The 13,285-nt window shown below is 45.3% G+C and overlaps 1 protein-coding gene across 6 annotated transcripts; it reads left to right on the top strand.

Moving 5' to 3' along the window:
• Positions 6,348-11,615, top strand: GIMAP2 (GTPase, IMAP family member 2). Of its 6 annotated transcripts, none has more exons than XM_013990742.2 (3): positions 6,348-6,486; positions 7,052-7,103; positions 9,924-11,615. In XM_013990742.2, the coding sequence occupies exons 1-3, from the start codon at positions 6,454-6,456 to the stop codon at positions 10,916-10,918; spliced, it is 1,080 nt and encodes a 359-aa protein (XP_013846196.1). In that variant the 5' UTR covers positions 6,348-6,453; the 3' UTR covers positions 10,919-11,615. The 6 variants fall into 6 exon arrangements, with proteins under 6 accessions (XP_013846196.1, XP_013846198.1, XP_013846197.1 ...); XM_013990744.2 differs by lacking the exon at positions 6,348-6,486 and adding an exon at positions 6,514-6,679; XM_013990743.2 differs by lacking the exon at positions 6,348-6,486 and adding an exon at positions 6,514-6,684.

Raw genomic sequence — 13,285 nt, 5'->3', positions numbered from 1 at the left:
AGGCCTGACAACTACCGTGCTCAGCACTGGGGCATGAGATTTACACGCGATTTTTTTCCCTTTTGATTCTGACCATCCTATACGTAATCTAAAATTTTCCCATTTTAAGATGAAGGCAAACAGGGTCAGATTTGCCTCAGGACACAGGGCTGGTCAGGGGCTGAAAAGGAAGGAAAACTGATTCCGAAACCCCCCTGAGTATGAGGAGGCGGTGTTTCAGCCGTCTGTGGTCACTGGTAGCTCTGGGTAACTGAAAATGGGAGCAGGGGTAGGAGGAAGAGAGATGCTAGCGCTAGAGCATATAGAGCAGTCTCTACCCATTCAGTGGGTGATATTTAAACCCAGGATTTCAGAGTTCCCATCGTGGCTCAGTGGGTAAAGAACCCAGCTAGTATCCATGAGGATGTGGGTTCGATCCCCGCCCTCGCTCAGCGGGTTAAGGATTTGGCATTGCCATGAGCTGAGGTGTAGGTCACAGAGGCAGCTCAGACCTGTCATTGTTGTCTGTGGCTGTATCATAGGCCAGCAGCTAAAGCTCCAATTTGATCCCTAGCCTGGGAACTTCCATATGCTGCTGGTGCAGTGCCCCCCCCCACCCAAAAAAAACCAGGATCTCCTAGCAAATTGGACCTGAAGTGCCTGTCTCTTTAAAAAGATCCTGAATGGAGATCCCATCGTGGCGCAGTGGTTAGCGAATCCGACTGGGAACCATGAGGTTGAGGGTTCGATTCCTGCCCTTGCTCAGTGGGTTAAGGATCCGGCGGGGCCATGAGCTGTGGTGTAGGTTGCAGACTCGGCTCAGATCCCACGTTGCTGTGGCTCTGGTGTAGGCTGGCAGTTACAGCTTGGATTAGACCCCTAGCCTGGGAACCTCCATATGCTGCGGGAGCAGCCCAAGAAATGGCAAAAAGACAAAATTAATTAATTAATTAATTTAATTAAATAAAAAATAAAAAGATCCTGAGTGTCAGACCAATGGATCATGCACGACACCAAACAAAGCTTCCAGCCCATCCTGAGTTTTGAGGGCTTGAACCCTTCACTCTGCTTCACCACTTCCATCTGTAATCTGCCCACTTGGACCTCCTTCTCAGTCCTTCCCTGTATTTTGTTTTCTTTGCCTAACCTCCCTCCTAGTGGAAGAACGTTACTTGAAAGAGGGGACAGCTCAGGGATAGCGGAGCTCAAGGACAGTGGGCTGGAGTTGGGCGGGGGGGGTCTGTCCCTTCGGGTCACACAAGGTGCTTTGATTTCCCCTCCTTTTGAGGACAGCACTGGCATCAGCAGCTCTCCCTCTTACGGTTTCCTTCACAGACAGAAGAGAAAGAGTTGTTTTGGAATCTTGGTTAAAATTTTTTCTTTAAAAATTTTTAAAAAACAACCCCTCCCGGAAACCAAGCTAGTTGAATTTAGAACAAGAAATGAAAATGAAAGAGGCTTCTGCAGGAAGTGGTTAGAAACAAGAGGCTAACAGGGTCCTGAGCACAGGGGAGGGTGTTTGAAAATAGATGGGGGCAGAGACCTCAGCAGTCTCACCTCAAAGTTCACAGCCAGGGCCTCTTCTCTGCCTCCCCGGACCCACAGTGGTTCAGTTTCCAGGCACTGAGGTTGTGGGTGGGCGGGTGGGGAGGCAGGGAGGTGGGAGGGAGGACATTGAGGAGGACCCCCAAAAGATGCCAAAAGGCAGATCGTGTAAAGCAGGATGAAACACATGCTCTGAATCCATTTTCAAGCAACTCACAATTGGGGTCCACCACCCCAGGTCAATCTCCAGTGAGTTTCCATTTTTTTGTTAAAAAAAAAAAAAAACCTTCAGGAGCCACATTTGACAAATCCCTGCCTCAACCCCCAGGCTCACGTCTACACAATCTGACTTTCCGCCTCTAAGTTCTGGCCCTCCTTGGCTTCTTTTAAATACCTGAGAGCTCCATGCTATCATTTGCCTTGTAACATGTGGCTTCTTTTTTCCTGGAAACACTTCCAATGCCTTTGCTCACTCACTTTCAAAATGATGTTCCTTTTGCTCAGAAGTCGTTTCTGACCCCCTCTCCCATTAGCTTACCTTCTCTCTTACACACACACAGTGCCCTCTGGCATTTTCCTTGGTCATCCTCGCTGTGTACTAGTCTTCACTCAGCGTCAGGCTCGCCTGAGAAAAGAAGAGGCGACAGGGAAGATGAGATCCCCCAAGCAGATACAGCTAGAACCAGGGCAACCAAAGAGAGAAGAATTTGTTTTAGATATGGGTAAGATCACGCAGGAAGAAATGCAAAAAGTCTGAGTTAGCTATTAACAAAGAGAAGCCAGCAATACCTTGAATGATAAAGATGTGTCCCAAGGAGGCAAAGAAGGTTTGAGAGTGGGAAATATGTTCATATAATTGAGTGTATTATAAAGCTATGGAGCAACATAATCTTATTATCTCCTTAGCTGTTGGAAATTAATTTGGTCAAATTCAGCGTCTAATAAATGGTTACTTTTTTATTGTCATAAATTTTTCCATCTCAGTCTCAAAGCCTGAACCGTATTTAACTGAAAACATTGAAGGATTGACAAGGAGTTTCCACTGTAGCTCAGTAGGTTAAGAACCTGCCTAGTACCCATGTAGATGTGAGTTTGATCCCTGGCCTCACTCATTGGGTTAAGGATCCAGCATTGCAGCAAGCTGCAGTGTAAGTCACAGATGAGGCTCAGATTTCTGTGGCTGTGGTATAGGCCAGGGGCTACAGCTCCGATTGGACCCCTATCCTGGGAACCTCCATATGCTGCAGGAGCGGCCCTAGAAAAGGCAAAAAGACAAAAAAGGAAAGAAAAAAGAAAAAAAAAAAACAGTTCTTTGGCAGCAATTGTTTGTTTGTTTGTTTGTTTTTGGCTGTACCTGCAGCACGTGAACGTTCCCAGGCCAGGGCAGGGTTCAACCCCCTGCCACAGCAGCAACCCGAGCCACAGCAGTGACAGTGCCGGATCCTTAACCAATTGAGCCACCAGGGAACTCTGGCAGCAAGTTTTTTTTGATGTAAAACTAACAGTTCCTCACACTTTTCAGTGGACAAGTCACTAAATCCAGCCTCTTTAAAAAGATCCAGGTTGGGAGTTCCTGTTGTGGCTCAGTGGTTAATGAATCTGACTAGGAACCATGAGGTTGCGGGTTCGATCCCTGCCCTTGCTCAGTGGGTTAAGGATCCAGCGTTGCTTGAGATGTGGCGTAGGTCGCAGACATGGCTGGGATCCCGCATTGATGTGGCTCTGGCGTAGGTCGGTGGCTACGTCTCCAACTCGACCCCTAGCCTAGGAACCTCCATATGCCGCAGGAACGGCCCTAGAAAAAGGCAAAAAAAAATAAAATAAATAAAATTAAATTAAATTTTAAAAAGATCCAGATTGGGTTTTTTGGGTTTTTTGTTGAGGCTTATTTGTTTGTTCGTTGAGTTTTTACTTTGTTGGCTTTGTACCCATCACTTCCAGGAAACTTCGGAAGTCAAGGGTCCATCACTCCTTCCCTCCTTCAGAAGCTCACCCCCCACCTGTCAGCCCCCACGGAACAGCCACTGTGACTGGTCTTTGATTTCCCTGCCCCCTCCACTAAACCTCTTTTCTTTTTCTTTCCTTCTTTTTTATCGAGGTACAGTTGATTTAACAACATTATATTAATTTCAGGTTTACAATATAGTGATTCAAAATTTTTACAGATTCTATTCTATTAAAAATTATTACAAAATAGTGGTTATGTTTTCTGTGCTGTACATTACATCCTTGTACTTTTTATTTTATTTTACTTTATTTTTTAAGGGCTGCACCTGTGGCATATGAAAATTCCCAGGCTAGGGGTCAAATTAGAGCTACAGCCGCCAGCCTACACCACAGTAATACCAGGGTCTGAGCTGTGTCTGCGACCTACACCACAGCTCAGAGCAATGACTGATCCTTAACCCATCAAGCAGGGCTGCGATTGAACCCACGTCCTCACGGATACTAGTCAGGTTCATTACCGCTGAGCCACAATGGGAACTCCTCTTTTTTATTTTATACCAAGCAGTTTGTGCCTCTTAATCTCCTTCCCTTATCTTGCCCCTCCCCCAAACCTTCTTCCTTCTGGTTGGTAACTACTTGTTTCTTCTTTGTATCTATGAGTCTGTTTCTGTTTTGTTATATTCATTCATTCATTTCATTTTTTAGATTCCAGATATAAGTGAAAATATACAGCATTTGTTTTTCTCTGACTGACTCACTTATCCAAGCATAATAGCCTCTAGATCCATCCATGTTGTTGCAAGTTGCAGAATTTCATTCTTTTTTAATGGCTGAGTAACAATCGTGTGTGTGTGTGTGTGTGTGTGTGTGTGTGTGTGTGTGAGACAAAGTGACCCAATCACATGAAATCCCCTGTGCTGTACAGTAGGACCCCATTGCCCATCCATTTCCTTCCTTTTTTTTTTTTCTTTGTCTTTTTAGGCTGCACCCGAGGCATATGGAGGTTCCCTGGCTAGGGGTCCATTCGGAGCTGTTGCTGCCAGCCTATGCCACAGCCACAGCAATGCCAGATCTGGGCTGCATCTGCAACCTACACCATAGCTCACAGATCCTTAACCCACTGAGCGAGGCCAGAGATCGAACCCACAACCTCATGGTTCCTAGTTGGATTTGTCTAAGCTGCGCCACAGCAGGAACTCCTGCTCAGCCATTTCAAATGTAGCAGTTTGCATCCACCCGCCCCAAATTCCCCATCCATCTCACTACCTCCCCCCTCCCCCCGGCAACCACACGTCTGCTCTCCTTGGCCATGATCTGTTTCTATTTCATAGATAGAATCATCTGTGCCATATTTTAGATTTCACATATCAGTGATATCATTTGGTATTTGTCTTTCTGACTTACTCCACTTAGTATGAGAATCTCTAGTTCTATCCATGTTGCTACAAAAGACATTATTTTATCCTTTTTATGGCTGAGTAGTATTCCATTGTGTGTGTGTGTGTGTGTGTGTGTGTGTGTGTGTGTGTACACACACACACATATGTACCACATCACCTTAATCCATTCTTAATCCATTCATCTGTCAATTGTTTCCATGTCTTGGCTATTGTGCATAGTGCTGTGACGAACATAGGGGGTGCATGTATCTTTTTGTTTGTTTGTTTGTTTTTGTCTTTTTGTCTTTCTAGGGCCATACCCATGGCATATGGAGGTTCCCAGGCTAGGGGTCTAATCAGAGGTGTTGCTGCCGGCCTACGCCAGAGCCACAGCAATGCAGTAGCTTTGTTTTTACTTTTTAAAAGAACCTCCATACTGTCTTCCAAAGTAGTGATACCAGTTTACATTCCCCCCAGCCTGCGAATCCATCACATCCTCGTCAGTACCTCCTCTTGTCTTTGTGAGAATGGCCGCCCGAACAGGCGTGAGGTGGTATCTCCCTGTGATGTTGATTGGTAGTCTCCTGATGATTAGCCTTTTCATGTACCTGTTGGTGATTTATATGTCTTCTTTGAAACAATAACTATTTGGGTCTTTTGCCTTTTTTTTTTTTTTTTTGCCACACCTGTGGCACATGGAAGTTCCCAGGCCAGGGACTGAATCCGAGCTGCAGCTGTGACCTATGCCACAACTGTGGCAACAATGGATCCTTAACCTGCTGTGCCATAGCAGCAACTCCTTCTTTGCCCATTTTTTAATTGAACTCTTTGTCAGGATAAACTCACGTTACCCAATAACTCTTTTTTTTTTTTTTTTTTTAATTTTAACGTCGAGGCATATGGACGTTCCCAGACTAGGGGTCCAATTGGAGCTGCAGTTACTGGCCCATGCCACGGCTCATGGCAATGCCAGATCCTTAACCCACTGAGGGAGGCCAGAGATCCAACCTGCGTCCTTATGGATACTAGTCGGGTTCATTACTGCTGAGCCACAACAGGAACTCCTCCAATAACTTTTTATAAACCAAAAATACTTTGGGTATTCTAAAGAGCCACATTTTAAGCTTTTTTATTCTTGAAAAATGTTTTTATATAGGTGCTTTACGGAATTTTATGTGTGATTTAGAAAACTGATGGGCTCGAGTTTGACAGTGCATTCTATTTGTTTTCAAATAAAACAGCAGCAGGAGGTTCCCCCTCAGTGGTTTGACAGCCTGTTTTGTTTTTGGAAGCACTGCGGATATGAAGCAGGGGACCGCACTGCAAAGGATCTGGAAGAATTCAAAACAGTGATAAGAGCGTGTGACCAACACAGCGCCGGTCCCCCGTGTCCCCCGGCGCCACTGCATTTCCCAGCCTCCCTTATAACGAGATGGGGGCCTGTGATTGGGAGACAAAGCAAAGCGCACATGGCTACTAAGCAGGGATATTGAAGGTCCCATATTCTCTCTCTGCTGCTGTGGTGGACGTCTTATAAATAAGGGAAAAGGGCATCTGAATCATTTTAACGTTGACTCGGTGCGTGTTCTAGACGCCTCCCCTTATGGCAGAGCTGGACAGAAAGAAAAAACGCAAGGTAAGCGGGAGCAAGTGGTTTCAAAATGCGTCCACGGCCATGACTGTTGCAATCAGACACACACGGGCCTTCTCAGCTTCCCCTTCGGCACCCTCCCCACTCTGCACACTGCCTGGTCCTGGGGCCCGCACGCGAGCCTCTTTCTGCCCAGGCAGCAGTACCTGCTCATAGGACAGTCGCAGCTACCGCGCGCGTGAGGTATCCTTCCTCCTTGGGGCTGGGAGTGCGGATGGTTTGTCTTCCGGCACACCTGCAAGCGAGGATGCAGCCCCGGTGGGAGGAGATGCAATCCACCAGCATCCTGGCCTTCCTCTCTTTCCTGTCCAGTTTAAATGAGTCACACTGTGGGGTTGGTTTGGTTGGTTCATTATCGACGACAGTTCACACGACAGCAACTCACTACCCATTAAACGTTCCCATTTTAACTAATCATTTTTGAAAGAGTTTCAGACACAAGCATGGTATGTGGGGGGGTGCTTTTGCAGTGGGGAAGCTGAGTAGAGATTCAAGAGGACAGACCAGGGTTGTCACTGGTTTTTTGTTTTTTCTTCCTCTTCTGATCCAGATGGCACGTCACAGGTTTGAAAGGGGAGACATGTGTTTCAGCAGTCACTCAGGTAAGCCCCCACTCAGGGAAAGGTCTGCAGTGTTGATGTCTAGTTCCCAGTCTAGGCTCAGAAAAGGGAAAAAAAAAAATTTAAACAAACGTGCCCTGTTTTAAGGGAAACAATAGAGTGCTGGCCTTTGCCTTCAGTGAAGCCAGTTTGCAGGACCTGTAACCTTCGCGTAAGTTAGTTTACATGCTCCTGGCAAAGAGTTTCCTTAGCAAAGAGCCAGTCAAAAAATGCTAAATGGGGAGTTCCTGTTGTGGCTCAGTGGGTTAAGAACTCAACGAGTAGCCATGAGAATGTGGATTTGATCCCAGGCCTCCTTCAGTGGGTTAAGGATCCAGTGTTGTTGCAGCAAGCTGCAGTGTTGCAGCTGCAGCTCCTATGCATCAGCTCCTAGCCTAGGAACTTCCATATGCCAAGGGAGTGGCCCTAAAACGACCAAAACAAAGAAACAAACAAAAAAAGGAGCCGGGGAAAAACCAAAACAACCGAGAAAAAAAAAAAAAAACAAACAAAAAAAAAGGCTATTTGGGCAGAATTTCGTCATTAACATGGGCATAGACCTAAAAAGACAGAAAAAAAAGCGCGAGTGAGAGAAACAAAACAACGGGGGAAAAAAAAAAACCCTGCTATCTGGGCAGAATTTAGTCATTAACGTGTGATCGTGAGTTTTCTGTGCCTTGTCACCTTCATGTAAGCTTTCAGTTTTAAGACACTTCCCTCTGCACGGGAAAGGGAGCCACATGGCACGGCTCCTTCCTGGGATGAGGAAAATTCAAGTAGTGAATGAAGCGAATGACGTGTGTTTCTGGCTTAGAGGGATGCGTCCTTTTTCAGAGGTGTGCTCTTCTTGGCCGAGTCTCTGGGCAAAGGCTCCCGATGGATGGAGAGGGTTTGGTGAGCGGAGAAGGAAGGAAGGCGGCGGGGTGGGCAAGGAGTGAAGGAAGAGGGACGCTGAGCCTCGGACCCAGGCGGTCCTAGAAAGCATGAGGAGGGAAGGGAAGGTGTGTGAGCAAGGAAAGCAAGAGAAAGGCGGCGGGCCTGGAGTGGGGGGGCAGGAAGGAACCCAGCACCGATGGCGAGGAGATAAGCAGAAGCCGGCGGCGTGGCAAACCCACATTCCGACTCTTTGGGTGGACTCTGAGCACATCACTAAATTTCTCCGTAAAAGAGAGGTTGTGCTTCTTCCCACCCACCTCGTCGGCTAAATGATACGGTTTTTGTTCTGCTTTTTAGGGTGCACCTGCGGCATAGGGAGGTTCCCAGGCTAGAGGTCCAATCAGAGCTGTAGCTGCCGGCCTACACCACAGCCACAACGACGCCCGATCCGGGCCGCATCTGTGACCTGCACGACAGCTCACGGCAAGGCCAGATCCTTAATCCACTGACTGAGGCCAGGGATCGAACCCGCAACCTCATGGTTCCTAGTCAGATTCGTTAACCACTGCGCCACGACGGGAACGCCTAAATGCTGGTTCCTTAACTGAGTTCTGGCCTCTGTCTCAGGAAAAGCAATGGGCCAAAATGAATGCAGTCACTCTGCTAAGAAAGGGGCTTCCTGTGTACACCTGTTTTACCGTATTTTGCACCTGTTTTGTATGAAAATCATGCTGTCCTTTCGAAGGAAAGAATAAGCTCTCAGCTGTTTCTTCATGAGAGAGAATACTCTCACACTGCTCATGCCAGTTTCTCCCGGGTCCGTCCACGCCACACCTCTGCCCAGTCCGAGGAGCCATCTCTGGCCTTGGAACAGAGCCAGGTTACCGCACCTGAGGATGGAACCCAAAGTCTTGGCTACGCAGCTCCGATCTTCAGAAAATATGCCTTTTTGGAGGTTTAGAACTGGGTGATAGAGGCAAGCATTGAATGACAAGATATGTTTCTAATTCTGTCTCGCCCCCCCACCAGGATATTTTTCTAGGATCCAACAGGGCAATGCCCTACAGACCTAGAGGAAATCCAGAGGTTTTAACCATCATTATTTTATTGGATAACGTAGTTAGCTTCTGTTTCATGAATACAATATATTGCATGAGTGTCTTTTTCCAGACATTTCCTGATCATTAAAAATATTCCATTGGCATGATCAGTATGATAACAAGTAAGCTTTCTCTTTTTTTTTTTTTCCTCTTTTATTTTTATTTATTTATTTATTTATTTCGGCCAAGGCCTCAGCATGTGGAAGTTCTGGGCTGGGAATCAAACCTTCACCACATCAGTGGCCTGAGCTACAGCAGTGAAAAATCCAACTCCTTAACCCCCTAGGCCAACAGGGAGCTTGCACCTTTAATTTGTTTTTAATTGCAATAGAGTTGATTTATGATGTTGTGTTAGTTGCAAATGGACAGCCAGGTGATTCAGTTAAACATATAAATATATCTACCCGTTCATTTTTAGATTCTTCCCCAGTAGAGTTTAGTACGAGATACTGAGTGAAGTTCCCTAGGCTCTACAGTAGATCCTTGTTGGTTATCTATTTTATGTAGAGTATGGTGTATATTTTAATCCCAAACTCCTAATTGATCCCCCCCCTTCTCCCCTTTGCTCAACATAAATTTGTTTTCTATGTATGTGAGTTTATTTTTGGTTTGGTTTTTCTTTTTTGCTGCACCAGCAGCACGTGGAAGTTCCTGGGCCAAGGATGGAACCTGTGCCACCGCAGCGACCCAAGCCACAGCAGGGCCAACAGCGAATCCTTAATCCACCCCGCCACAGAGGAATTCCTCTGTTTTGTAAATAAGTTCATTTGGATCATTTTTGAAGATTCCATATATAAGCCATATCACATGATACTTGTCTTTCTCTAAGTAAGCTTGCTCTTAATAGGACCATACGCAGAGAATCAAGAAGCTCAGCGAGCCAGAGGATCCGAACTGAGAATCATCCTTGTGGGCAAAACAGGAACTGGCAAAAGTGCTACAGGGAACAGCATACTCGGGAAGCAAGTATTTGAGTCCAGGCTGAGTGCCCAGTCCTTGACGAAGACTTGCAGCGTGAGTCGGGGGAGCTGGAGAGGGAGAGAGATGGTCGTAATTGACACACCGGATATGTTTTCTGGGAGGGACCCCTCTGAGTCCCTGTACGAAGAGGTGCAGCGGTGCTTCTTGCTTTCGGCACCAGGACCGCATGTGCTGCTCCTGGTGACACAGCTGGGCCGATTCACCACCAAGGACGAGCAGGTGGTGCGGCGGGTGAAGGAGCTCTTCGGAGCAGATGTCCTGAGACACACGATCGTCCTCTTCACCCGCAAGGAGGACCTCGAGGGAGGCTCCCTGATGCATTACATCCACGGCTCAGATAACAAAGCCCTGAGCAAGCTGGTGGCGGCGTGTGGGGGGCGAGTGTGTGCCTTTAATAATCGTGCTAGAGGGAGCAACCGGGATGCCCAGGTGAAGGAGCTAATGGACTTGATTGAGAGCCTAGTGAGGGCGAAAAAGGGTGACTGCTATACCAATCAGCTGTACAGCCTCCTGACAGGGTCAGAATGTGGACCAGGGCAATCGGAGGAAAGATTAAAGGATCTCAAAGGGAGCTTCATAAAGTACATGGCGATCCAGAGATGCCGCACTACTGTGGCCAAAGCAAATTGCCTAAGAAAAGCCCTAGTCAAAACAGGAATGCGTATTTTATGGGGTATGCAGGTGTTTGCCACATGGCTAATTCTGGTATTTTGTGTATTGCACAGAACATGCAGTTTATTTTACCACTTACCCTGTAGGATATGCGATTTGCTCTATAGCTTCTTGTTAATAATACCCCAAAAATTAATGATAATTTTTAGACGGACCATTGGAATGGCATCCAAGACTCCTAGGTCATAGTTCTAGATCAGTGATTCTTAACTCACTGTCACACAGTGGGTGAATCACAGTGCCTCCCCTGTAAAATCTCATCAGTGCATGTTTGAGATTCTGCAAAGTGTTTAATCGTAACATCATTGTTATTTTAAAAGTTACTGTTTGTTTTGAAAGAGCATACCAAAACCTTTTCGAAAGCTGTAAACATAAAACTCCTCTCATTTGCAAATCTCTAAATTCAGTTTTATGTTCCTGAAAACGCCTTTTTTTCTTATACTGTTACAATTTCTAATACCAGAAATGACAATAAACAACATACAATAACAATAAAGTTCTACTGGTATAGAATTGGCATAAAATAACAGCGGTACCTAGGCGGTAAAGTTCCTGAGATCACGTCTTTAATTCTGTGCTACGGTTTTATCCTCAGAAGATGGTAATTGACACATGGCTCATTTCCGCAACGTGACAAATTCGTGCACAACAATCACACACAGACACATTCACACATCAATAATCCATCTTCTGTGTATCAGATTTGCTTAACATTGAAAGAGGCTCAGCCAGATCCCTGGCCCCCTCATCCCAGTTAGCGCTGAAACATACATAGAGGCTCCATGCTTCAGATAAGAGGGTGGACTGGACGGCTATTCTGAAGCATCGTTCTGTGAAATGCAACTAGAAGCTGAACTTGTTCAAATAAACAGAATCTCTGTGACGGACAACTCACTAGAAAGTTAGGAAAAGTCCAAGGATGAAGCAAACAATACTCATAAAAAAGGATATGGAGCTGAAGCGGGAGTTGAGAGCCATGGGACCAGACAAGCATGGATGGGAGGGCTGACCCAGAGACAAATGATCAATTCCGAGATCAAGAAACTCAGACTTTGGGAGTTCCCGTCGTGGCTCAGTGGTTAATGAACCCGACTAGGATCCATGAGGATGCAGGTTCGATCCCTGGCCTGGCTCAGTGGGTTAAGGATCTGGCATTGCCGTGAGCTGCGGTGTAGGTTGCAGACATGACTCGGATCCCGCGTTGTTGTGGCTGTGGTGTAGGCCGACAGCTGTAGCTCTGATTCAACCCCTAGCTTGGGAACCTCCATATGCATGGGTGGGGCCCTAAAAAGCAAAAAAAAAGAAACTCAGGTTTTGGGTTGTTGGTAAAGTTAAAGAGCTGAATCTGAGCTCTCCAATTCCCAAACCCAAACTTATATTAAATTAGGCCCTTCCCAGGGAACTAATATTACAAATTCTTTTTTTAATGTAATGTATGTATTAGGCTGTCCTGATGTTTTATTTCTTCTTAGGCTCCTTTTGGCAAGTTGTGCTTTTCAAGACATTTTTCCATTATGTTTCAGTTGTTGAATTCATCTTCAGAAACAAAATACTTTTATGACCCCCTTAATACAAACAAGAACTACAATATTTGTACCTCTTTGAATTCTGATGTTGGTTCTTTATGATGGTCACTTTTGGTTGATTAGCCTGCCCAGAGGTTTCCTTTTATTACACTTTACAAAAATCTAACTTTGATTTTCTCCATTATATTTTCTCTGTTCCATTTTATTGCATGGTTTTAACAGTGTCTTTTACACACCATGTACATTTTTCATTTTAAAAAAGTTCAACTTATCAATTGTTTCTTTCATAACCCATGCTCTTGGTGTTGTATCTAAAAAGCCATCACCAAACCCGAGGTCACCTCGATTTTCTGCAATGTGATCTTCTAGGATTTTTAGAGTTTTGCACTTTACCTTTGTATCCGTGACCTATTTTGAATTGAGTCTTTTGAAAGGTGTAAGTTCTGTGACTAGATTCTTTTTTTTTTTTTTTTTTTTTTTTTTTGCATGTGACTATCCAACATCATGTTCTGGCATCATTTGTTGAAAAGTCTATGCTGTTGGTAAACAAATTAGTGGATGCAAGTGGAGGGGAAGGGCAAGATAGGGACATAGGATAAAAGATAAAAACTGCTATGTAGCAAATAGATAAGCAACGAGGATATATTGTACAGCACAGACAATTATAGCCATTATTTTAGATGGAGTATAATCTATAAAAACCCTATGCCATACACCTGAAGCTGATGCAATTTTGTAAATCAACTATGCTTCAGTTTAAAAAAATAAAAATAAATTTAAAATGTTAAAAGACTCTTCTTTCTCCATTAAATTATCTTTGCTCCTCCTTGGCCAAAGATCAGTTACATTTGAAATAGCTATATCAGGACTTCCTGTCCTGGTTCAGCAGTTAGCAAACCGACTAGTATCCATGAGGACACGGGTTCCATCCCTGGCCTTGCTCAGTGGGTTAAGAATCCGGTGTTGCCGTGAGCTATGGTGTAGGTCGCACATGGGCTCACGTTCAGAAATTGGTTGCATTTCTGTACAC

The sequence above is a fragment of the Sus scrofa genome, chromosome 18 (assembly GCF_000003025.6).
Source record: "Sus scrofa isolate TJ Tabasco breed Duroc chromosome 18, Sscrofa11.1, whole genome shotgun sequence".
Lineage (NCBI taxonomy): Eukaryota > Metazoa > Chordata > Mammalia > Artiodactyla > Suidae > Sus > Sus scrofa.
Note: the sequence above shows the minus strand (reverse complement) of the source record. Positions and strands in the feature narration are given on the sequence as shown.

Excerpts from the sequence above, each read along its gene's own strand:
- GIMAP2 (XM_013990740.2), top strand. The coding sequence starts at position 6,950 with ATGTGGGGGGGTGCTTTTGCAGTGGGGAAGCTGAGTAGAGATTCAAGA. Across the intron at positions 7,104-9,923 it reads GTGTTTCAGCAGTCACTCAG|GACCATACGCAGAGAATCAA; the intron begins GTAAGCCCCCAC and ends TGCTCTTAATAG.